The sequence below is a fragment of the Parathielavia appendiculata genome (genome assembly GCF_033297405.1).
Source record: "Parathielavia appendiculata strain CBS 731.68 unplaced genomic scaffold N657scaffold_6, whole genome shotgun sequence".
Classification (NCBI taxonomy): Eukaryota; Fungi; Ascomycota; class Sordariomycetes; order Sordariales; family Chaetomiaceae; genus Parathielavia; species Parathielavia appendiculata.
In genome coordinates, this window is record NW_026944225.1 from 1,200,484 (window position 1) to 1,224,369 (window position 23,886).

The 23,886-nt window shown below is 56.4% G+C and overlaps 7 protein-coding genes and 2 non-coding genes across 9 annotated transcripts; 5 read left to right on the forward strand and 4 right to left on the reverse strand.

Moving 5' to 3' along the window:
- The first annotated feature begins 28 nt into the window (after positions 1 to 28).
- On the forward strand, positions 29 to 100 carry N657DRAFT_t81. The gene has a single exon. It is a non-coding gene; the product is annotated as a tRNA-Met (tRNA).
- Positions 101 to 346: 246 nt separating this feature from the next.
- Positions 347 to 1,556, reverse strand: N657DRAFT_634060 (parasitic phase-specific protein PSP-1; the record flags this gene model as incomplete). The annotated part of the gene is made up of 4 exons (XM_062791248.1): positions 347 to 476; positions 584 to 1,003; positions 1,076 to 1,136; positions 1,259 to 1,556. 4 exons carry the CDS (start codon positions 1,554 to 1,556, stop codon positions 347 to 349), a joined length of 909 nt encoding a protein of 302 aa, XP_062647653.1.
- Positions 1,557 to 3,329: 1,773 nt separating this feature from the next.
- N657DRAFT_t82 lies at positions 3,330 to 3,401 on the forward strand. The gene has a single exon. It is a non-coding gene; the product is annotated as a tRNA-Met (tRNA).
- Positions 3,402 to 5,142: 1,741 nt separating this feature from the next.
- On the reverse strand, positions 5,143 to 6,547 carry N657DRAFT_717207 (uncharacterized protein; the record flags this gene model as incomplete). Its single annotated transcript, XM_062797486.1, has 2 exons — positions 5,143 to 5,444; positions 5,504 to 6,547. Coding segments are annotated over 2 exons (1,158 nt in total), but the record flags the coding sequence as incomplete, so codon positions are not given.
- A 1,663-nt stretch (positions 6,548 to 8,210) lies between these two features.
- Positions 8,211 to 9,759, forward strand: N657DRAFT_572351 (uncharacterized protein; the record flags this gene model as incomplete). The annotated part of the gene is made up of 2 exons (XM_062788884.1): positions 8,211 to 8,611; positions 8,661 to 9,759. The coding sequence occupies 2 exons, from the start codon at positions 8,211 to 8,213 to the stop codon at positions 9,757 to 9,759; spliced, it is 1,500 nt and encodes a 499-aa protein (XP_062647655.1).
- A 2,992-nt stretch (positions 9,760 to 12,751) lies between these two features.
- N657DRAFT_542277 (uncharacterized protein) lies at positions 12,752 to 13,399 on the forward strand (the record flags this gene model as incomplete). The annotated part of the gene is made up of 1 exon (XM_062787833.1): positions 12,752 to 13,399. A coding segment is annotated over one exon (648 nt), but the record flags the coding sequence as incomplete, so codon positions are not given.
- Positions 13,400 to 15,710: 2,311 nt separating this feature from the next.
- Positions 15,711 to 16,429, reverse strand: N657DRAFT_432765 (uncharacterized protein). The gene has a single exon (XM_062787348.1). It carries the CDS (start codon positions 16,236 to 16,238, stop codon positions 15,753 to 15,755), a length of 486 nt encoding a protein of 161 aa, XP_062647657.1. The 5' UTR covers positions 16,239 to 16,429; the 3' UTR covers positions 15,711 to 15,752.
- A 1,190-nt stretch (positions 16,430 to 17,619) lies between these two features.
- N657DRAFT_664000 (DUF803-domain-containing protein) lies at positions 17,620 to 21,543 on the reverse strand (the record flags this gene model as incomplete). Its single annotated transcript, XM_062795211.1, has 4 exons — positions 20,381 to 21,543; positions 18,365 to 19,235; positions 17,705 to 18,315; positions 17,620 to 17,661 (listed from the first exon to the last, which is right to left on the reverse strand). The coding sequence occupies exons 1-4, from the start codon at positions 21,419 to 21,421 to the stop codon at positions 17,620 to 17,622; spliced, it is 2,565 nt and encodes an 854-aa protein (XP_062647658.1). The 5' UTR covers positions 21,422 to 21,543.
- A 309-nt stretch (positions 21,544 to 21,852) lies between these two features.
- On the forward strand, positions 21,853 to 23,882 carry N657DRAFT_645495 (uncharacterized protein). The gene has a single exon (XM_062792957.1). It carries the CDS (start codon positions 21,973 to 21,975, stop codon positions 23,482 to 23,484), a length of 1,512 nt encoding a protein of 503 aa, XP_062647659.1. The 5' UTR covers positions 21,853 to 21,972; the 3' UTR covers positions 23,485 to 23,882.
- The last annotated feature ends 4 nt before the right edge of the window (positions 23,883 to 23,886 follow it).

Genomic DNA, 23,886 nt, shown 5'->3' on the forward strand with positions numbered 1-23,886 from the left:
ACCTTATCCCATATTCATAACAGCAATAAGCTTTCTAGCTCAGGGGAAGAGCGCCGGGCTCATAACCCGGAGGTCACTGGATCAAAACCAGTGAAAGCTAAGTTGGCGACTGCGTTTTCCTTTTGGCTCTTTTTCTTAGAGAAACTGGTCCTCCGGTTCATGTTTGATGTTCTACATCCAATTTTGTGCATGTCAAATGATAGTTGCTTCTATTTTTCTGTTATTGAGCAAGGCACTTACTTACTTTCCTTTAAATCTACCCACCCATGGTCCAACCGAAGACTGGATAACGGAACGCAAGCAGTTCTCATTTACCCACGAACAAGCACTCTGCTTCAGTCTCTATTCATGAGCGCTCTTGCGAGCTGATCCGCTCTAACTCCCAAGCGCGGTCTTTCTCGGGTTCAGTACCGGTCTTGCCCAGGACAGTTCCTGGGTGGCCCATATTCAAGCAGATGACGGCAATGCACATCACCCTACATCCGTACGCCGGTCAGATCCAGAATCAGCAAAACACACACAAACAAACAAACAAACCAACAAAAAAAAAAGGAAAAAAGGAACCAACGAGACCATCACTCACACAGACTCAAGCGCGATAAAGAGCGGCTCGTCCCGGAACAGCTCGCTAAAGTACCCCTCGTGGAGCTCAACGATGCGGTAGGCACACCGCACCAAGACGAACAAGATGGACGCAAACAGGAACCCCAGCACGGACTTGAGGCGCCTGTCAAGGCTCGCCCAGCGGGCCGGCGGCAACCGCCGGCAGGCGACAAGGTAGTCGGCGAAGAGGGCGCAGAAGATTGCCAGCGTGGCGACCTGGAAGACGAGCCCGGCAAGCGAGATGTTGACGCCAACCTGGATGTCGGCCGCCGTCGCGCCCGTGCACGACAGCGCGCCGCCGGCGGCCTGCAGGATTAGGGAGGCTAGGTCAAACGTGATGAAGATCCAGTAGATGAGGTTTGGGTTGAAGCGGGAGAGGGAGCGGTCGATGTGGTTTATTCTGGGAAAGGGGGTTAAGAGTCTGGTGAGAATTACTAGTCTTGGGTGGGTGAGTAATGGGCTTCCTTCTTACACTTGCGAGAGCACGACATAGATGGCTGAACAGAAAAAGACCGGCGCTACCGTGATACAAACTGGGTGTTGGTTGTTAGCTTGGAGTGGCAAAAATGGTGCAACCAGACAAGGGGTAGCCCGTGCTGATGCCTCGAACAGGACGAACAAGTATCCAAACAGGGATGACGCGGGTACTACGAACTTATCTGAGCAAGAAACCCCCCAAAGTCGAAAGGGTTGTCGTGAATAACCAGCCGTCCGGCGTATCCGGCGATCTCGAGGGCGCAGCCACAGAGCATGCTCGCCATGAACCCCCAGCTCCGGGTCCGGACGCCCTGATATGCATGGACGATCAAGCACAGGGCAAAGACGGCGATGAAGGTGCCGCTGGCCCCTTGGTAGGGCCGATACTTCAGGATGCTGGCTTCGAGCGGGCACGTCTCGAGCGTGCAGTTGGCGCTGGGGCCGAAGGGAACGAGGCCATTGGGCAGTACATACATGATGGTTCTATTTGGTCAGAACGAAGGGCCTGAATACCGGTTTTGAGATCCCCGAAGCGAGGGAACGGTCTAGCGATGCCATCACGGCCTGAAGGAAACGAGACGGACCATCAAAAAGTTTGGGGAGTCGTTCTTTTTCCAGCTGGGACCCGACGGCCCCGGAACACGTGGGCTCGGGAGCTCCGCTCCGTCACTCCGTGAGGTATTTACAGCAAGCGACCGTTGCAGGATTCCGATAGCGTCACGGTTTTGAGTGGGCTGTGGGTTACTGTGTAGTGGAGCAGATACGGGGAAGGCCAATTTATCTCCGAAGCTTCCTGTTGGGCGGTGGGAATGTTCATTAATTGTCAGTACCTATGCCGGCGGCAGCTTCAAGTTTTGATTCTCGTCACCCGTGACAAACAAAAGAGTAGGATGCGACTGGGAAGTAAGCAAAGCTGTCTCTGAGCGATGGTCCAAATCAACCCAACGGTGGGACGGATGACTCGATACGCAGGGAAGGAATCTTTACGATAATCATTACACCACGAGAACAGCGTTTCGTTCTCAATGGCACCCTGAATGCGTAGTAGTCAGATGAGTAATGCAAGGAAGACTGAATAACTGGCTGAAAGAGACACAGGAACCAAACAAGAGAGAGAGGAGAAAGAGGCAGATTAAAAGAACAAGACCTGCGAATATCATGGAATCAGGATAGTTAACTGTAGGAAGGACGACATCAATTGAGGGAATGTATCAAGGATCAATAACTACATTATCCGATGGTAAGAGAAAGTGATGGTACCTACTTGGAATTGTACTTCCATTAGTATATCTTATCACAGGCCTGAGGGAGCTCCAGCCGTGGTGCTTGTGTCGCACTCAGCACCTTTCCTTTCTCTTGCAGTTGTCGCTGTAAGGTTGAATGTACTAAAGGTAGGAAGCTTCATCGGGTTGCCGTCCTTCTTCGCTTTCTCCTCCTCCTTCTTGTACGCCTTCGGCTACTGTTCCTCTCCGCCCAGCTTCTTCTATTGCAGTGCTCATTCTCAGCCATAAGCCCGGCCTTGGCAGCTTTCTCCTAGCTTTCGCGGCCTTCTCTTGGGCCTTGAATTTCTGAGACATTCAGAGAAGAAACACTGGACCGCAAGACCGCCGCTTCTAGCGCAAAGGGATGTCTGACGAGCGGTACCTGGGGTTATCAAACACAACAGAACCGGCTCTCTAGAAAAGGAGTATGATAAGTTTAACTCACCTAGGTGAGCGCTTCATGGACCGTTAACCCGTTTCAAATAAACGGTCTAGTTTGGTCAATGGTTCATTTAAGGAAGGTCTTTCAAGAACCGTCCCTCCCTATAAAGTGGTACAGAGAAATGTAGCTCGCCTAGAAAGGGAATGAGCGACCGCAATTAGATCAAACCGCTTGAGGACTGAACCGCAGCCATAAAATCACCATGGCGCTGCTTGGAGAATTTTGAGTAATTACTAGTGCATTGGCCTATGAAACGCTCAAATGGCTTAGGAATTGAGCTTGATAAGTTTGGCTCCGGAAACACCCCGGCGCGGGTAACCCGGAAGCTTGCTGCTAGATCCCATCTATGCTTTTAACGAGGAAACAAAGTTGGATGGAGGTACGGATCCGTAGAGATATTGCGTGAGCCAGGGTGTTTCGGCTTGTCCCACTCTCTCAAAGGGTGTTACGGCCTAGTGTGGCAGGCTAGTCGGAATAGGCTAGTGTTAAAAACTACTGCATATAATCTGCAAAGTAGATTGTTAATTTTACCAACAAAGCCCAACAGCTCAGTAGCTAAGGGGAATAGCGCCGGGCTCATAACCCGGAGGTCACTGGATCGAAACCAGTCTGAGCTAGTTTTTTGGCGTCAACCTTTCTGTTTTCTCCGTCACTTCGTTGCCTTCCAAGTAACCTGAATCAATGTTTGCCTAGATATGACGAAGTGAGCATGTCTATCACGTACAAGTACTAAAGAGAGTCGTTCCAAGTTGTATAAATTGGAGGTTACGGCGGCGAACCGAAAGCGCCGTTTCTCATAGTGTTTCCTAACCTCATTCCTTTTTGTTCCTGACCATGACCCTCATCAATCCACCAAACTTCACACAAATACCTAGGCAGTAGCTTGATGGTGCACTGGGGAGGATTGAACAAGAGCGGAAGTCTATCACTTCTAGTTTCTGATCTCCTTTGGTATAAAAAACGGTTGAAAGCCTGAATGCATTCACATACGGTACCTTTCATGCATACATGTAGGTCGCCACTTCACAACACAGCTTCGTGATCGACGTAGAGACATATCAAGCGCTTCCCTCGGCAGCAGCGAAGGTCTACTTCCAAGCAAGCGAACTGAGCTGTCTCTGTGGCCGAGATTCAGCGCCCCAACCTACCACCTACACTTACTTAATTGTATTTCCCTGGGCAGCATACCGGACACTCGTCTAAAACGAGGCCCACGTCGACCCTGAGGGATGCGAGCTTCCGCTTTGCACCTCCTCCGTCCTCCTCCAGTATGGGACTTTTGACCCCTTTCTGGGCCGCAAGGGTCGGGATGACGGCACCGTGTCTGCTTGAAGGCAGCGAGACATCATAGCCGCCGCTCAGGTTCGAGTCTGCTGCCTGTTGGCGCTGTTGCCACCATTTACCGGGTAAACGTCCTGTTCCTGTGCCATGCGAAGGACGCAAATTCTTCTTGCGTGATTTTGACGACCTGGACTTCTCCTAAGTTTGCCAGGGCTGATGACCAAGGCACCATGGAGCGAACAGAGTACGGCATCAGAACTAACCCAAGCGACTGTACTACTCCGGCTACATGGACGTCATTCAGCGTTATCTCCCTTTCCATCGAAAGGCGCCGCCACTGAGATTTGACGATACCTGCCACTCTCCTCTCGGCGCCTAGCTCGAAACGGAATCCACGCCTTTGGTCTCGTCTTAAGCGTGGTCGCAAGGAGCAGGCCTACCTACTCGACGGATCAAGTATCACAAAAACGGGCCTTGCATACAGGGGGCCGGACAGCCGTAGCGAACCTGAAGTCTAAAGCAGCCTGTACTCCTTAAGTAAGTGGCCTTCCACGACTACTAGATCTACTCTCCTGAAGTCCGCGATCGCTAGATAGGAAAACCCCATACTATTAAAGAGAGATCGGATACAGGTTACGCTTTTCAGAAGGCGGCGATAGAACTGGTCAGAGCTTGAGGCCGAAAGGACACTTGACCATCAAGAAATTGACAAGTTGTGTGCGGCCCTCTTGAAGGGGCGGTCCCGGGGTTGTGGTTTGTTGGGACATGACGATGAAGGGAGATGGGACTTGGTGGGGGGAGTGATGCGGTGTGTGCTGCTCGCGGTCATTGTCGTTGGCATCTGTGCTAGGTAGTGTACTTCCGTATGTAGAAACAGACCACAACCCCATTTGTACATAACAAAGCCCCCACGGCCTCTTGTGTGGGACACAGACCAGTCTTTCCACAGCGTTGACACTGGCAGGGTACTATATGAATATGTCCTGAAGAAGATGCACCGTCAACATGAAAAAGAATAGACAACTATCCAGATTACATTCTCAACAGCCCATGGGGGTATAGTAACGGACCACAACGCCATGTCTGAAAATGTACAAAGCACACAAAAAGTCTTGCCTAGTCCACAACAATCCAGCCACGACATTAAGCATGGAAAGTAGGTATATGCAGGCGTAAGCCAAGCCAGACAATCACGGGGTATAAGTGAGACAATATAGGGAGCAAAAAGACCCCAGAGAAAGGAGAAGGAAACAACATGTTAGGTCCTATGCCGTGATGGCAGCAGGTGGCTCAGGCAAAGACTCCGGCCCATCGCGCGAAGCAGTAGCCGTGGTGGGCGAAGCAGGCGCCAGTTCAGGATCGGGTATTTGGATATCAAGCTGCAACATCGAGGTCAGTCTCACCCCCACGCAACGCATCCCAGGGGCCATGCACATACCGTCATATACCCTGTCCGCCTCAATGGCACAATCTTGGGCGGAATAACACCCTCCTCGGACCCGGCCGTCTTTTCCATCTCGGCATTCCACTGCTCAATCCACTTCTCCAGACTCCTAAGCCGCGTCTTGGCCGCGGTAAAACCGAGGTCGTCCCACAGCCACCCCGTCGCCAGCCCCAGCACATTATCCAGAATATTCCGCCAGGCGTATGGACTGAAAATGGGCACGAGCTCGCCGTTCAGCTTGTCAATAACCCGCCGAAACTCCTGCTCGGAAACCCCCGCGGGGTCCAGAATGTCCGGGTACAGATTCGAAAAGGTCGGCGCGAGGTCGCCCTCTAGCAGCCAATCGCGGCGGACGCGGATGATGCGCGTGTTGGCGTACTCGGGCGAGTCCAGCGGCACGTGCGGGTTCAGATGCGGGTAGCAGGGGTGCTGAGGGCCCCATTCCTCGCCGTTGTCAGGGGGCTGGTCCGGGTCGCCCATGATGGACGAGTTGCTCGACGAGATGGCCGAGCCGATGCCCGCGCCCACCGACAGGCCCGACGCTGTCGAGTGCCGCTGGTGATGATGGAGGACGTCTGGCCCGCGCTCGAGGTCTGCCGCGAAGCCGTCGTCCCCCGCAGCGGCGGTGTCTTCTGGCGGCGCCATGACGGGTGCCTTGCCTTTGCCCTTATTGTTGTTGCTGTTGTCCTCCTTCTGTGACCTCGACCCAGGCAGAGCCCTCAAGCTGAGGCCGAGCGGTGCTTGGAGCTTGGTGAAGCTCGAGCCCCTGTTCCTGAACCGCGGGGTTTCGGGAACTGCCAAATGAAGGGACTGCCGGCTGGTCGACGGGCCTGCTTCGGGTTCCTCAACCGGCGATAGGCTAGGGGTAGCGCGCTTCTCGTCGTACGAGTGGCGCAGGGACGGCGGCAGGCTGATGCGCTGCTCGGCGCCGGCGCAGCGATCGAGGTGAAGACTGGCCCTGTTGGTGAGCGAAGGGCGGGCCTGGCGCTGCTCAGGGAGGGCCAAGAGCGGGTAGTCTCCCGCAGCGGCGCCGATGGGGCCCAACGGGTCCTCGGTGACGTCGAGCGTAGGATGTGTTAGCGGAACCGGTGGAGGAGGCGGTGTGGACGGGCGGCGGACCCTGCTGGAGGTCGGAGGCGCGAGGTTTCGTGGGGTCGAGTTGGTGGGGTTCCAGAGGCGCGAGGCTGAAAGGTGTCCAAAGGGGTTTTGCGCAGCGGCGCGGCGGGTACGGAAGGGTGATGGTAAGAACGACTCGGGGGTGGCGCCGAGGCCTTTTCGCAATAGGCTGCTTCTTCGCGATTGCTGCGCGTGGGTTACTGGCGAGGGAGCGGAGGGCGGCTGCTGTGATGGCAGGTTTGGAGCTGCTGTGGACAATAATCGAAGGGCCGTCGCTGCATCGAGGGCAGGAGCGTTGGCGGCGGATTGAGGGTGGGCAGTTGATGCCGTGGATGAAGCCGTGGGGAAGATCAGTCAGGGGCGGCCGCCGAGACGGCCCCCGAAGAGCTAGTAATGAGGTGTGTCCCTTCTCGTTTCCTGTCCCTTCCCCGAACCCGTTGTCTCGGGCCTATAAGGAGCGGTTTGCCTAACACGACGTGCTCAGAACTGCACTCGAGGCCCTTCTCCACCCAGTCACGCACCTTGAACGTGAGATATTGAGATGTATTCTCGAAAATCGACCCAGCAATCAAAAGAGAATCGATTTCCAGGCGCCAATCAATGGAGATTCTCAGACTCAAGATTCTGCATGCAGCGAGCTAAGGTTAGTGCTGTGGGTTAATTGGGGAATTGAACGAATTGAATTGGGATTTCGGGGACTGCCGCTGCCAGACAATGATGGACTGCCGTTCGGAGGTGGTGAAGCCCAAGTCGGTGTTTTATTGGCCAATCGGCGTTGCACCCGTGGCTGTGGGGGCATCCCTGACATCCAAAACCCCTTCTGACTTTCTACTGCCTTACCCGTGTAAAGTCAAGATGAAGAGGAACATTACAGAAGGTAAGGCAAGTTACCGTAGGGGAAGACGGCCTGAGTCCCGCTCAGGACAATGATCGCTTATGTCGGGACGGCGTTGAGCTTGGGCAATTACGGTGGGTGAAATGGGCGGGTTGTCTGACGTGCGTGCCTAACTTCATGTCCCTATCAAAATGATGGGGTGCAGCTAGTGGGTTGATTTCATCCTTCGTTCTCGTCGTTTCACCATCCACTTACCTGATTCAAGTTTTCCAGGTGTTAACCTTCCTGATTTTACTGGGAATTGCACAAGACTCGGAAGTTCCAGTCGTGATGTGGCGGGAGGGGAATGGAAGGTGGGTTCCTGCAGTTCAGGAATTCGTGCATCGCATGGTACAGTTTCCTATACTTACAAACGGGCAAAGCAACACCAGCAACTTGCCACGTTCATGCACCTCGCGTTCAGCAGCGCCTAAGATAGCTTTTTTTCATAAACAACATGCCGGACGTCTGCACCGCTGTTACTCTCGCACTCAGGCCAGATGAACGACATATCCATCCGTCCGTTGTCTGTGCTATCACTATAAGCAGTTGAGTTGTTGAATTACGTCACCACCAGACAGCCCCTCAACTTGATGTCGGTTCAGCTACACCTCTACAACCACACGGGCTCAACGAGAGGACTCGATCATAGTGACTTCGTCGCCTCTGTGTCACATCGTTATGGTTTCCGCAGGTCCAGAGCCCCGGGACATGGGCAGCCCGGGTGTTGAGGCTTCGACGTCCACAGCTGTCCCCTCTCCCGAGAACCTCCGCCGTCGGTCCATCCAGCTCAACGAACCGGTGCGCCGCCCGTCCCTCGGCGGTCCGTTCATTCCAGACACGCCAATTGAGAAGCGTCGCCAGCGCCGCAGTTCCACGCTGTCGACTTACAGCTTTAGCGAGGCGACTCGGGACTTTCAGGAAGAGATCATCGATCCTGGACCAGGTTCCCAGTGGGAGATAATGACTTGGAGGTCACAATTGCCCCTGCTCTTCGTCCTGGTTCCTACGGTCGCCGGCCTCGTCTTCAAGAACGGCAATTCCTTCTTCACCGACGTGATCCTCATCTTTATCGCCATGATAATTCTCCATTGGTCTGTTAGCGCACCATGGTACGTAATTCTTCTCGCAAAGCAGACGACGCAAATTCACCCTGTTCAGGAAATGGTATCACGCCGCGCAGCAGGTCTGTGAGGACCAAGAAGTCGTCTTGAGGGAGGCCCTTGAGCTGGAGGACGCTGAGGTGGCTGAACCCGCCGCCAAAGAGCCAGAAGGTGACTCGGACTCAATCAGCAGCACACCCATGTCACCAGCAGACAAGCAGGAGCAAGCACGCCAGGCCAAGGCCGCCCTCACCCAGCTTCAGAACCTCGAAGTGGCCGCCCTCATCGTCTGTTTTGTGGCCCCCGCCGCGGCGACCTACCTCCTCTCCATGGTCCGCAGCCAGCTCAGTCGGCCGCCCCAGAGCCTCGTTTCTAACTTTAACCTGTCCATCTTCCTCCTCACCGCCGAGATGATTCCCCTCAAGCACTGCATCAAGCTCGTCCTGGCTCATACCCTGCACCTGCAGCGCATCGTCAACTCGAACCCGTACCGCACCATCCAAATCACGCCGTCCATTTACCGCGACATGATACAGCGGGTTGAGGCCCTCGAGGCTCGCGTGCTGATGGAGCAGCCACCGTCGCCGTCAGACCCCAACCCGGACGAGGACGACGGCGACCAAGGAGGAGGAGGCGGGAGCGAGCGGCGCGGCAAGGTCAACGTCGAGCAGCTGCGCGACGACATCACGCATTCCGTGCGCGCGGCTATCGCGCCCGAGATTGACGCCGTCACGCGCGCCGTGCGGCGATATGAGAAGAAGTCGAGCGCGCTGACGGAGGACATAGAGCAGCAAATGCGGGATATCTGCCGGCGGCTGGACGACGCCATCGCCTTGTCGGCGGTCGTGGCTAGGAGCAATGCGGAAGGTCACGGGTGGGGGCTGCTGGGGAAGGTGATTGCTGGCTTGATCAGGATGCCTTGGGTGGGGATGGTGTATCTGCTGGCCTGGGCCCTGATGCCGGTTACTGCGTTGTTCAGGAGGACGGTTAGGCAACCGCTGCATGGGCGGGGTATCTATGGGGGACAGAGTCAGGGACAGTCAGTGAGGGCGCAGGGACGCGCGTTGCAGATGCCTTTTAAGCATGCGCGGATTGTTGAGCCGAGCGGGATTTCGTCGCCGAGACTTGCTTCGAGGACTGCGTTGAGGGGGCCGTGAGGGTATGTGCGTGTTGGATTGGTGTATGACAGCGGCTGTGGGACAGTGGGTAAATTCTTATGGGTTCAAAGCATCGGAATATATGTGATGATCAGCGATCGTTGTGGCTTCCCCCTTAAAATGCTCGTCGCTGGGTCTTTGTCCTTCGGAAAGGGGCGTGACACCGAAAAGCTCTGGGAGACATTTGAGACCGTGTCAATTCTCCGGCGAAGTCTGTCGCGTCTCCGAGCCTGCGGTGTTATAGCCGGGAAGTTCTTCCTTCTTCCCGTTGGGTTTGGCATATGCAGCGTACCCGTAAAAAGTCCTGTCTCGACAGCTACCTAGGTTGTCCTGAATCGTGATGTTGCGCCAGGTTGGGGCCCGCATAGACTGATGTGCTGATCGAATCATGTTGCATATCAGGTGGTCAAGTACGGCTGGGAGCTGTGCCACGGTTGGACGGTCATGCAGGTCTCGATAGATGATCGTTCTGAGAGTAATACACTACGTTTTCACAAAGTATGGGAAGGACTCAGACCCTGCGCATTGGATCTCACAGTGCATGATGGCCAGGTATGTAGCCGAGACACATTGTCCTTGCTTTGTTTCGCGGGCGGGCGATTATGTGTAGCGAGGTATTGGGTCTCCGTCATAGTCGAGTTATGTTTGTTGAACTCTGCAAGTATCATAATCATGATGAATAACTTAAGGGACTTGGCGGGAAAGTTGAGGAACACCTTAGGGCCGCATGTGTGTGAATGGTATGCTGCGAACGTACGGTGACTGCGGGTATCACCGGACGCTGGGGTTGGTGACCTTGATACTGGGAGGACCAAGTGATCTTGGTCGGCTTGGACAGTCTATGGATTTCTGATTGTTTACATTTATTGATCCCGTCATGAATTATTAGCGCATGGCTATTAGCCGCTTTTTCGAGACGGGGAAAGAAAGAACCTTGGAATCTGGGGCTCTAAGGTCATAGTTGGGAATAGATGTTTTGCTAATCAGAGGGCCGGTATAACGTGGATGGGGGTTCAGCAAGAGCCCGCAAGGGAAGAAAGGGAAGTTAACTCAGGTATTGATCCCTGGTTATGGTCAGATCCCGAGGTCAGGGTGCACACCTGTTCAAGTAGGATGTAAGTGATTGTCCAAATCGGGAAAGAAAATGCATTCATGGCTGTGGGTATCCGCTATGTGGGTCCCTAAGGGCCGGCCCGGATCGGGCTCCTTCCTTGCTGCAGATTTTCTTCTTGAAAGGCTGCCGACTCGCGTGAGTTCATAACGTCAACTTCTCTCGTCTTCCTGCAGCCCCTTCCTTTCCCTCACTGTATTCGGAATTTGGAATGGCTAGCCGATCGCCTTTGCGTTCTCGACACGCTCATGGCGTCAAAAGGTTGTCTCAATTTCCCTCGACGTGTCGCGAAAAGCCAATTGGCATGCATGCCCTGCTCGACCTATTGCGATCAAGTGAACAAGGTTGGCTGTTGTTACATCCCCTGGCTGGACCATGCACAAACTTCAGGTACCCGTCCAAAAAGCATTGGCGCCGGCCTCGTCAACTCAGCCCTGCAGCACTAGGACATCTGTTAACCCGAAATTGTTCTTGGGAAGTATGGCTACACGGTCTCATCGATCCACGACCCGACAAGCTTCGCTTCTCGCCATGTCATCCAACTTATGGAATTACGGACGTTGTGGTCGGATGCCAGTCCAGCGCGGCTTGGCTTGATGCTTGGTAGTCTTCCATTTCAGCCTGTCTCAGTTTTGTCTCAGTCGGAGAATACAGACTCAAACCGCATACACATCTGTCCTGGGAATCGCATCATCATGGCTGGAAGGGCTCCTGCTGCGACGAGAAGTGTTACCATCCAATTAGCAGTCGGGAAGGACAAAATGAACCAGCTCAACAACAAGCAAGGAGAACGAACGAAGGCTGTCTGGGAACTTCAAGCAAAAGCGCCCGGTATTTGTCCCCCCCTGTCGCCGTCCCCAGATTCGACGGACGCCAGGCATTGCACCCCTGTCTGCCTTGCAACATCCCGCCTGCCAGCCAATGCAACCAAATCGCCCCACGCCGAGTGGTTGACCAACTCATCTCCCCCAGGATACCGCCATCCACTCGAACAATGCCGTGGCTTGGGCCAGCTAGATGACCTCGACCGCGTTACCCGAGCCCACGTCAGAACCATTGGAGGCTGCCGGCGGGCATCTGCAGCCAAGCTGTCCCTTGCTTCGCGTGTCCAGCTGCGTTGCCGAGCTGGACAGCATCTTTTGTCGGGCACGGCGCCCATCAGGTTTTGCTGATACTCTCCGCCAGTGATACCATGCTGCCCATCATGTCGTACGGCTCCCCAAAGGTCCTCGGCCAGGTGCTCTGTACCCTCCCACCCCGTCTCCCATTTAGGGGCCTGAGTACTACCTCTCGCTCGGCTGATGTTAACCTTTCCTGTCTCAAATCAAACTGATATCCACCCGCTGAGGTACTCCCATCTTCCAACACGTCCATTGTCCTAGTAGCTGGCACATTGACTTGACGAGCAAGGTTCCTCCGAGGATAATGCGGCTGTTGGGCAGGATAGGAAACGGCATGCTCGGAATACGCTCACTGAATCGGAGCCCACAACACCCGGTCTAGTATCTGTCCTAAGGAAGTCGCTGCAATGAGGCTTGTGGCCGCTTTTAGGCAGGCTCTGTTTTGCCTTTGCCTCATACACAGCTTTACAACAGTTGCCACACATCATGCGAGAAGGCAAGAGACAACTGCCGCAGCGGATTCACCAGGCATCCTACCAAGCACATCGGCTTCGGCACTCACAGACGATGGGCAGACGCATACCACACCGCAGACTTCATCGGCCGGTCTCAAGGTTACCTCTACAACTTTGCCCAGCACAATACCGCCCGCTTCGAGCGTCTCGATACCAACGCCAACCCAAGATACCAACCCTACGCTGTTCAACGGTAAGTGCCTCTCCTCTGCAGGCGCTGTTGTCCAGATCGCGGCTACTAAAGTTCGGCAGCTACCTTCCCCGACGATCAACTCCCGCTCGAGCCACAAGTCACCCCCGGCTGGGCCGTCTCCGGCACCATCCTCACCATCACAGGCATCATCTACGCCCTCGTCGGCGTCAGGGGAAAGCGGTTGCAAACCTTCTTCAGCACCGCCTTCCTGGCAGCCCTCGGAACGACCGTGCTGATTCTCTACCTCATGACCCCACCCGTCAGTCACGCCGTCCAGGGCGCCTTCGTAATCGCCGCGGTCTGCACGGGAGCCGCCCTCGGCGGCCTGGCCCTCCTTTTCCGAGACCTCACCGAGTGTCTGGGCTGCGCCCTCGGCGGCTTCTGCCTGAGCATGTGGCTGCTGACGCTCCGTCCCGGCGGACTCGTGGGCCCAGATCAATCTACTGGTGGGAAGATCGTCTTCATCGCGGCTTTTACTTGTGCGGGGCTGTGCCTGTACTTCAGCCGTTGGACAAGGACGCACGGCCTCGTGGCGGGTATTTCGTTTGCCGGGTCGACGGCGGCTATTTTGGGAATCGACTGCTTCAGCCGCGCCGGGCTCAGGGAGTTTTGGGCGTATATCTGGGCGGTGAATGGGGCGTTGTTTCCTGAGGGGGTTGATTCGTACCCGCTCACCCGCGGCATCCGCGTCGAGCTCGCGCTGACCGTCATATTGTCTATCGTTGGTGGCATCTCACAGCTTAAGCTCTGGCGCGTCGTCCGGGACCGTCGGAATCAGAGCATGGACGTGGCGGGGGATGAGGAGGTAGCGGTCCGGCCGGACGAGGAGGAAGGAGTTGAACGGCGGGTTAGGGCGATGGCCGCTCAGGAGCGCCGCGAGTGGGAGCGCGCATACGGAGACGGCGAAAGTGGCCGTGGCGGGGGATCAGACAGTGCTGTGGGTGACATGGAGAGCGAGAAACCCGAAGAGCACAGCAAGAAGGCTTCGGCAGCTTCTGCGGTGGAAGTTTGGTCTCCGATCGAAACGCCAGACCGAGAGCGGCCGGCTGAGCTGGCGAATGAAAGCCCGCTGGCTCACGGTATCATTGAGAAGAATGTGGGCGATGGCAGGATGTCGGTTGGAGTCTTCGAGTACGATATGTCAGAAGGGGACACGGTGGACAGGAGTGCTCAAGGGAAGGCCCATAATGCTTCACATGATATGCCATCTGCTCCAGCAACGGACCGCAGTTTGGAGTCCGGGCAGACACCGCCAATCGTCCCGCTGCCGTTCAAAATCCCCCCGCCCAGAAGCCAGGAGGACGAGTCATCTGTTGCAGCTGTTGCTGAGGATGAGTTCTTGGTGGTGGCCGTTGCAGACGATAATGACGAGCCGACAGTCTTAGCCCCAGACGACGGCACTGCAAGTGTTCCGCGGATGTGGAGAAACTCGGTCAGCATCCAGAGGAACCAGCCTCGACTCTCAGCAGAAAGCGAGGCGGATGGCAATGCGGCCCCTGAAGAATCCATTGACCTGGCGCGGCCGATCAAGGTCACGGGCGACGACCTTGACTCTGTCATTGCCATCTTGGATGATGAAAGCACCAGTGTGCATGCGAACAGCGCATCACTCGACTGGAGGCCCACGCCGGAGGAAAGTGTAATACCGAGTATCGAGGAGGAGCAGCAACAAGGAGTCGGGACCGATCAGGAGGGGAAATTGCCAGACGCGTCAGCCGATGATGTACGAGAGAATGAGGCGGGCTCACCTGCGGCTGAGAAACCCGCCCGACAGAGTATGACAAGTCCGCCACAAACCGAAACCGGCGAAACGATGGAAAAGCAAGAAGAAGCAGCTACAGCAAGGGATGGGACACCTGCGGACACGATTGACGGTCTTACCCTCAGCGCTTCAGAGTCGGGAAAGTCGGCTCGGAAAACAATCGCCGGTCTAACCAAAATAAACCTCCCGCCGGCCCTGCCGGATGTCGCGCTGACGTACCGAACGAATGAGTGGGCAAAGCATCTCAGCATCGCCGAGAGGCCCGAGCCGGAAGAGCTGCAAATCTCCCATCACACCACGGAGGCTTCGGAGGAACAGCCTGCGCGCTTGGATATCGTCGAGCTGCAGCAGACGGCCGTGGATGGGACTCCTCCGCCGGCCGCTGCAAGGACATCCAGTGCCATGTTAAACCAGCCTCCTCATCGTGTGTTGAGTGCTCCGCGGGCTACACCAAGCGCCTCGGATATTGGAGCCTTCACTTGGTCTGTGGCTCCAGACCTGCAATCTGGGTCTAGGCCTGCCGGTTACCGCTCCACGTCGACGATACTGGCGCGCCAAAACTCACTGGTGCCGCAGGAGCCCATTGCTGAGGAAGATGGCGAGACTCGTAGAATACCAAGGGCACAGCGGGCGGAAGCCATCCAGCCGGCACAGCCAACCACCAACAATCGCCACTCAGCTTCTCACTCAATCTCGGATCATGCGATACAGCCCTCTGGCGGGTACGCCCATGCCAAAGCAAAAACCCTAATCGGCATGCGCGAGATGCTCCTTCGCTCCCGCGCCTCGGGCATCTTCACCCCAATCAACAACATCAGTCGCACGCGCACCCACCCACCTCCCTCACAACCAACAAGCCAACCATCCCCGTCCTCGAAACTTGACGCGGATCTAGATGACCTCCCCCTCTCTCAGCGCCGCTCCTTGATCCGCCAAAGCCAAAGCCAAAGCAGCCTCCACCTCCAACTCGCACAACAACAACCAACAGCCGAGTTCACAACATTCTCTGACTCGCACCAACCGATCCGTCAGCTCCACAGCACCACTACCGTCCCATCAAGGGAATCCGTCCGCCAGGCCCAACTCGCACAACTTCTGAGTAGTGTCGCGGCCGACCTCCGCGCTGCGGCAGCCCCCTCCAGTACTCACCCAAGAAACCTAAACAGAGCGTCCTCCAGTGGGACAACGACGCTTCTGCCTCTCAATAATGAGCTCGGCCTCAACCGATCAACGTCGTTGGGCAGTCCGCAGTCCGCGTTCACCTCGACCATGAACTCCGGTATCGCCCATATTAGGAGCAGTGGTGATAGTTTCGGTAGTGGTATGGTACCATCACCAGCTGCTGGCGCGGGAATGGCGGTGGTGGTATACAGTCACAGCGACGGCGGTGCAGAACCAGAACAACAGAAGGGCGATGATGCGCTACGGAGTATAGAGCTACAGCGGCGAATCCTGCTCGCGCAGAAGGAGGCCGAGGCGAGGCGGAGGGAAGTCGAGGCGACGGAGAAGCTGCAGTATCAGCGGGAGTTTGAGGAGCGCATGCGGAATGGAGTGTTGATGGGTGCACATCGGAATGCGATGAGGAGGTTACAGGGGAGCGTAAAGAACTGAATATTTCCAAGTCTGGCTGGGATCGTGGTTCGTGGGAGGGAGCGGAGTGTCTGAGCAAGGGAGGCAGGGTCGAAGGTGGCAGATTGCCTGCGCATACGGAGGAATCGAGGACTGTGCTGGAGTAGTGTATGATTGCGGAACATGACAAGAGGCCAGCATTCAACATGGGAAGGATGTAACGGCGCTTCCCTGAATGAAAGGAGGAAGCGATCAGGCTCGGATAATGAGGGCAGGCCCGGCGGGAAGAGAAGGTGGACGAGGATGGGTAAGATGGCGATTACAGGAGATATGATATGACGGAGGGCGTGCTCCGGTGTATAATGTAGTTACTCATGTACCACTGTTACTGCTCACCCATTCGGACTGAGTACCCATGGGGCACAATTATACTACCAGGGAATTATCTATGTACGAAATCATCCACAAATCGAAGGAAAACAGGTGAGGGAAACCTCGAGAGCACAAATACCGCCCTTCCACCGGCGTAGGCTATGCCGCTCGCTAGGAAATGAGTAACAGAAAAGCAGGAGAACCGACAACGCCGTCCAATGCATATGCCCCTAACTGTACCAGAAAGAGTAAAACGGAGACGCTATGCCCGCCGTAACAGACTCACAGAGAATCCAAGTGCCCGTCCATCCGTCCTGCAAGCAAAAACCTCGCCCCCAGAAGTGAGTATCATCCCTCAGGACCCACATCGACTTATACCCTCTCCGTCCTCCCGACCCCGTCACCCCCCTCTTCGGATTGACTACTCCCGCCGCCACCACCATCTCTCATAGTAACCGTAGCTCTCCTGGCTCTCCCATTCCCATCCCCTTCTCCAGCATCACCAGCACCACGAAACAAACCCCCCAGCCCCAACGCCTGACTCAGGCTCCTCGCCCTCCCTCTCAGGCCCGTACCACTACCACCACTCCCGGTCCCGTTCCTCAGGGAGCCATCATCCACCGAACCGGATAATAAATTGGGACCACCACCACGGTCCTCGCCAAGACGCGCCACCTCAGCACTCGCACCACCACCACCGCCAACACCGGCACCAACCCCATCCACCTGCCCGTCCCCGTCCCCGTTTCCATTATTGGCCGGAAACGAAAAAGCAAACAAACTGCCCCTCAACCCAGCAGCGGCTCTCCTCTTCGGCACCGTCCCGGCTCCCAACCCAGTCCCAAAGTGTGTGGTAGGGCTGCTGCTGTAGCTGTAGCTGTGACTATTACTACTATTATTACTATTATTACTATTACCGTCATGGGCCAGCCCCTGGCTAGTACTGTTACCTCCACCAGCAAGCGCGAGTAGCTTATCGCCCACCACAGCCGACAGCGTCGAGGAGAAGGGCGAGGGGGAGTAGACGTGTTGTGGAGGGCGCGGCGGCGCGGGTGTGGATGACGTGCGCGGCGTGAGGGGCGGGCGCTCCGGCGGAGGAACGGTGACTCGTGGTGGGGTGGACGGGTAAGATTTTGTTGTTGTAGTTGCGGGCTGGATTTCCGCGTCAGAAGGGATGTTGACTGGGAGGGCTGAGTCGGACGAGATGGTGTGGTGGTTTAGGGAGGGTCGTCGGGGAGGTGATTGATCGTCGTCGGCATCTAGCCAGGGGTTGACGCCTAAGAGGGGGTGGTCTTCGTCGACATCGTCGTCGTCGTCGTCGTCCTCGAGGAAAAGGGGCTTTTGGGATCTTGGTGTGGCGCGTGAGGCGAGCGGCCTGGAAGAGGTGAATTCCGGGCTTCCGTGGACGGAGTCTGAAAAGCTGACGCGTGATGTCCGCGATGATCCTCGTGACATTACCTGGGTGCGACGGCGGGGTTGAGGTGGCGTTGGGGGCGGCGCCCGGTCCTGCTCGGCCAAGCCGATCGTCTCTTCGATGCCCTCGGCGTCGGAAAGCGCCACTTCGTCCTCGCCGTTCTGCCGCGGCCTGCCATTCGTAATGAGAAAGACGCCAAAGAAGGTGAGGAGACAGCCGCCGACGAATTTGACCGCCTGCTGGGTGGTGGTGCGCTCGAAATCGCGGTAGAGGACGGCGCTGCCGATGATTACAGAAAGCGTAAAGAGAACAAATTGGATCGGGATAACCTGGGTGGAATCGAAGCGTTGGAGGGCCTTGTTCACATAACGGACCTGTAAAATGGCGGTGGAGAGCAGGACAAATGCGAGCACGTAGGTGACCGGGGTGGTGAAGGCACCGAGCAGAGTCGAGGAGAGCATAGAGGACACGCCCTTGGTAGACAGCACCGTGTAAGCACCTAGACGAGTTAACCACGGCTCTCTAAATCTCTCTCGGGGAGGACAAACCGAACAAGCCGACGAGACCGAGATCAATCAAGATCGTCCGGTGCCCGTAGCGAGGGCTCAGCCACATGAGCAGCACAATCAGCGCACAGCTGGCGCCCATGTAGATCTCAAACTCCATGGTCGTGATGGCATCCCACACCTCGTGCGGGCCCAGCTTTGTCTCCTCGGTCTGGGCGCTCAAGACGACCGTCACGGCGCCAGTGATGGCAATGATGACGCCCCAAAAGTCCTGCTGGCGGAACACCTCCTTGAAGAAGATGGGAGCTATCACGCAGTTGGACACCAGCGCCACGACGCCGAGCGGGCTGACAATCGAGGCCGGGGCGAAGCCGTAGGCCAGGAAATTGCCGCACTCGCCGACCGTGATCAGCACCAGACCCAGCCACCAATACGGGTCTTTTAGGTATGACAGTGAGAGCTTCTCCTTCGCGTTGTCGTCGGCCGAGGAGTCGGAGCGGAAGGATTGCGCGAGGGGGTCTATTTCGGACGAGTACCGGGCGTCGTCGTCATTGTCGCGGTAGCGGCCGTTTTCGTTTGATGTCCCATCCCCGCCCACCAACCCTGCAGCGCCGTAGTGTCCGCCTCGTCCCTGACTGTGCGATGCAGCAGCCGCATTGCGCATGGCCTGGCGGGCGCGATCTCTTATTTGCAGCTTCTTCCGGTGCAACCGGATGTGGGCGTATCGCTGGACATTGAGAGCCAGAGCGATGAGCGCATTGCCGCAGATGGCGGCGACGATGCCAATCAAGCTAGACCACCTCTGCAGCTTGTCGTCTGGACTGCTCTCGTCGCCATCGGAAAGCCACGCGGGCCATGTGCGCTGGCCCAGGCTGGCAGGCGACGAGGGTGGAGGGAGCCGCATTGTTCCCTCCTCGACGGGGTTGGCGAGTCCGGTGTTGTATCACGGCACAGACGTGATTGTCGCCCCAAGACAAGCACGGTGTCGCGGATCGAGATGGCAGGTCATCGGCCCCGGGCAAGCACGGATCGCGAAGTTTTGGCAGGTTGCGGGTGGTGAGGTTGTCTGTCTGAGGATTCGTATTGCTGCGCGAATCGCGAAATCTGATTTATTGAAGTGGGCACTCGCTGCGAGTGTAACCAAGGTAAGCTACCTGAGGTTAAATATCAATGCACAGCGACAGAGTAACGGCGAGAGGAGCGTCCAAAATCAGGGCTTCAAGCTGAGATGAACTTTCTCAAATCAAGTAAATCGCAGAGAGGCCAGTCTGCGAACAATCCGGGACCTATATGAACTACGCAGCGTTGGTTTGTACCGCTCTGAGCTGATGCCTGCGTCGCAGCTCAACTTAGACAACCTGGGAAGGTCCAACACAATACACAGTACACAGCCGAGTACCGAATACATACCAGCTCGCTCTCCCAGTCCTTCCATGCCATACTTACTTAGTGCTTGCTACAGACGAGGAAGGTAGGCTGTGGCCCTTCCATTTTTGTATCTAGCTGCCGTTGCTCGCGACACAGCTATGAGTCGCAGTGCTCGTCCCGAGGAACCTCTTCTGGGAGCATGTTACCTAACTTTCAAGGGTCGAATCATCACCACAACCTGTGACCGCACGCATCCCACTCATCAGGCTCTGACTACATACATATGTAACTTGCAGAACTGCTGTTGGGTCCGGGAAACAGGGGCGCGGTCCAGCCCGCCAGATGACCTTGGTGACGCAAGGTTCTGATGCCCCTGGACCTGGATTATTCCAGTTAATAAATCAACAAACAATTCGACATTTACAATACGAGAGTGCAGCGGCCAACATTGTTGTATTCTGGCGGAAGAAACATTAAAGCAAGTTATGATACAAGAAAGCAGACAGCTCACAGCCCGCTGCTGTACCTTAGGAAACTTTTTCCCCGACCCATGTTGTTCCCAATCCAGTTAACGTTACCCAATTCTGCCCGCAAATCCAGAAACTTTTTGATTTCCGGTCCCTTTTCCAAAGCTTCCCCGTGTTTGCTCTCCTTCACAATTAGCACTTTCAATCAATGATTTGAGTGAACCGAATGATTTGAGTGAACAGAAGAACGACGCCGCCCACATGGCCCCGTGAATGTCCTGCCGAGTCCCACCCACCGGGGCTCCTCCGCGGGAGCGGTACCCTCCCGGCTCGAGACCCACAGCTTCTGGGCAGGCAGACACTCCTCAAAGTGCGGCAGGAATGCTTCCCTCGAATAAAAACGGTCCCGGAGCTCCAAGTGGTTGTCGGAGAAGTCTTCCTCAAATGCGAGCTGGCATCCCTTGCACGAGACGCCTGATTGAGCCTCGCCCGTCGCCCGGTCGAGGTACGGCAGGCTCGTGGCCGCCTGGAACCGCAGCGTCAGCGAGTCGGGCCACCGGCCGACGGCCACCTCCGGGTCCTGCTCGCCGTTTTCGCGCAGCACCTCGAGTGCCTGCTGCACCGCCACGATGCGCCGGCGACTGTCGGGCAGTGTGTGCAGCACGGGGAGCCGCCTCTCGAGCTCGGCCGATGAAACACCTGTCGCGTCGGCCAACCGGCTAAGGTAAGCGACTTGCATCTGCGGCGCCGAAGCGATGCAGGTAAGGCAGCAACGCGTTGCGGTGGGCAAGAAGAAGAACCCGCCAAAGGAGCTGCACAGGGAGCAGTTCGGGGTCGTCAGGGCGGAGTACAGCTCCAGTATGCCTACCCGGGACGCGAGGCCCGTCCGCAGGAGCACACTGAGACACTCGAGCGCGTGGGTGCTGATATGGTGGAACTTGCGGATGGAAGCGAGGACCTCGCGGGTGCTCCGGTTGACATGGCTGAATCGGAAGGCCGAGCTCACGTCGAGTTCGAGGCAGATGAGCGACACTATCTCAAAGGGGAGGCATCCGAGCACACCGAGGTCAAACTCGCGAGCCTGGCCGAATGGCTGCAAGATGGACGACCGTACAGCATCGTGCTGGCTGGGGTGCACCGTGACGACGGGCAGTTCAAAGTCGGCGCGGCTGTAAGATGTGAGGCCGAGGATAGCGTCGGCATCCGGGCTTGGCGCGGGTTCCGCTGCCGGTGCCTGAGTGGGCTGGAATTGTGCTGCCGCCATTGTGATTAACCAAGTTATGATTGACTAGTACGGGACATCAAAAGAGTATTTTCGCAGGCTGATTGCAATGACACAAAGGCAAGCAGTTTCTCCAGGAGAGAATACGTTGAGTTAAATATACCTAGATCAAATGCCATCTGAAACCCCTGGAATGCAGGATCCAGGGCATCAAGATTCATGCCGTCCTCGTGACAAAGGCTCTGGCCCAAGATGACGAGACCAAGGACCCGGTTGCTGAATGCCGCTCCATACCAGCTTCCAGAACGGTCGCCGTTACCTAACGGCATCAACTTGGGAAGGAACTTACCTAACGAGATGTACTTGTAGAAGCATCTCGTGGACAAAGCACGATCCACTGTGGGGCCGGGCCAGGGGGTCCATAACGCGCCAAGCCCTGCGGGAAAGGTGTCACGATCTCGCCATTTTCCATCGTCATCGCCAATCACGACCAACTGTACGGCCCGTGTTGATCATCGAAACGGCGTTTTCATCAACGCCCGGCAGCGAATTCAAAGCCAATTGAACAGAAAAAGAGGGAAAATCTCAAAACAATGCGTGACGAAGACAACGACAACAGCAACAACAACAGCAACCCTTTCATCCGCTTCAAACACCACGTCGACGCCAACATCCACGCCGGCATCAACACCATCACCAGCTTTTCCCGCAGCCCTCTCTCCCCTTCATCGCAACAGAACCCTTCCTCCCCGCCGTCCAACTCTCAACCGACCACCAGGGACACCACAGCCGGCACCACCACCACAACCAACTACTCGGGAGACATAACCACCACCGCAGATTTGACAACGTCAATGCTCTCCCCCGCCGACCAACACCTCGAGTCTCGCCTGGACCTCCTCCGCCAGGGTGGCGCTACCGCCCCGGAAGCCGCCGTCGCCTGGCGGCTCTTTGTGACCCGGTCGGCTTACTCGCCGCTTAGGCTGCAGCTGGAATGTGGTGGTTGGCAACCCACGCCTGCGGGAGGAGAAGCTGGAGAGTATGGCGGTGGTGCCGGGTGGCTGGACGCGTTTGAGGATCTGATGCGCGTGAGTTCCGGGTTGGGGCTGCTTGATTTGCGGGCGGCTTCGAGGGAGAGGGAGGAGAGTGGGGAGGAGGGGTTGTGGCACGAGTTGGGATGGGGCAATGGTAGGTTTGGCTTTGGAGGGCTTCTTCTCGGAGGGTTTCCTGGGTTGCCTCATCATCACCACCACCATGGCATGGTTGGATTCCCGTTCCCCGGTCTAAGGGAGATGGCTTGGTTGGAGCGCATGCGGCGTCAGGGGCTGACTGAAGTCTTGTTTCCCGTGTATGATCCCGGGCTGGGGTACTCTTCGCCGCGGACGATGGGGGAGTGGGCTGAGCGGCGGCGGGCCGAGGAACAGCGGGCGAGGGAGGTTGGTCGGGTGTGGGAGGAGCTTGTTGGGGAGGGCAGACGGGCTGTGGAAGAGGCGCGGCGCGAGGCTGAGAGAGAGGCGGATGCGTGGAGGGATGCAGCACAGCAGAAGGGGCTGTCGTTCTTTGACGGAATCGGCGAGGTTGTGCGCACATTGGGGGAGGTGCTGGAGGATATCAAGACGCTGCCACGGGCTGTTTGGGAGGATGAAAAGCCTCGAGGCAAGGACGACACTGCCAAGGAGAAGAGGAACAGCGCACCGGAGACGGAGAACGACCTGTACTCGGTCGTTCAATCGGCCTTCCAGGAGTCTGAACGTTCACTATCCAATTTCTTCAAGTCTTTCTCCGACGCCTGGCGCACTGACAGTCTGCCCGAACCCAAACCAGCGTCGCCACCAAAGACTGAAACCACTGAAGTTGTTCAAGACGGCATCACGAAAAAGACTACGAAGAGGGATTTCGTCGACAAGCATGGCAACACGCACTCCAAGACCGAGACTACCTGGACTGACAAAGATGGCCGTGTTGTTATGAGACAGGTGTACAGCTCCATGGGACGTTCCGAGCACTGGGACAAGGCTGAGGAAGATAGGACCACCAGGCGGGACAAGGAGACAACCGAGGAGCTCAAGGAACAGAGAAAGGAGGGAGGATGGTTCTGGAAATGAAAGAGACAAACATTGAATATCTGGTCAAATCTCTCCACTCAGTGGTCGACACCGCTCTGTCATTGATTTTCGAGTTTGTTTCATTCTCTCAACCGTACATGCCGTTGACAGTAGCTGCATGTATATAAACAAGGGACAGAATGACTCTCAACCTTCGCTAGATGGAAGCCGATCTCCTCAAAGCCGTGTCTTGCGCAAGCTTCCGAGTCGGCTGTTGGTTGGCAGAGGCAAATGACGTGGTTGAGTGGGCCTTTGGCTTCGGACGCAAGGGGAGGTTCTAGCTTACTCCTCGCTCCATCGGCCTTTGCAGTATCGACAGTTATGAGAAAGCAAAGTCGAGCAAGCGGAATACCTAATTACATAGCGCTAGAAGCGTTGCTGCGTCAAAACACGCTCTTGGAC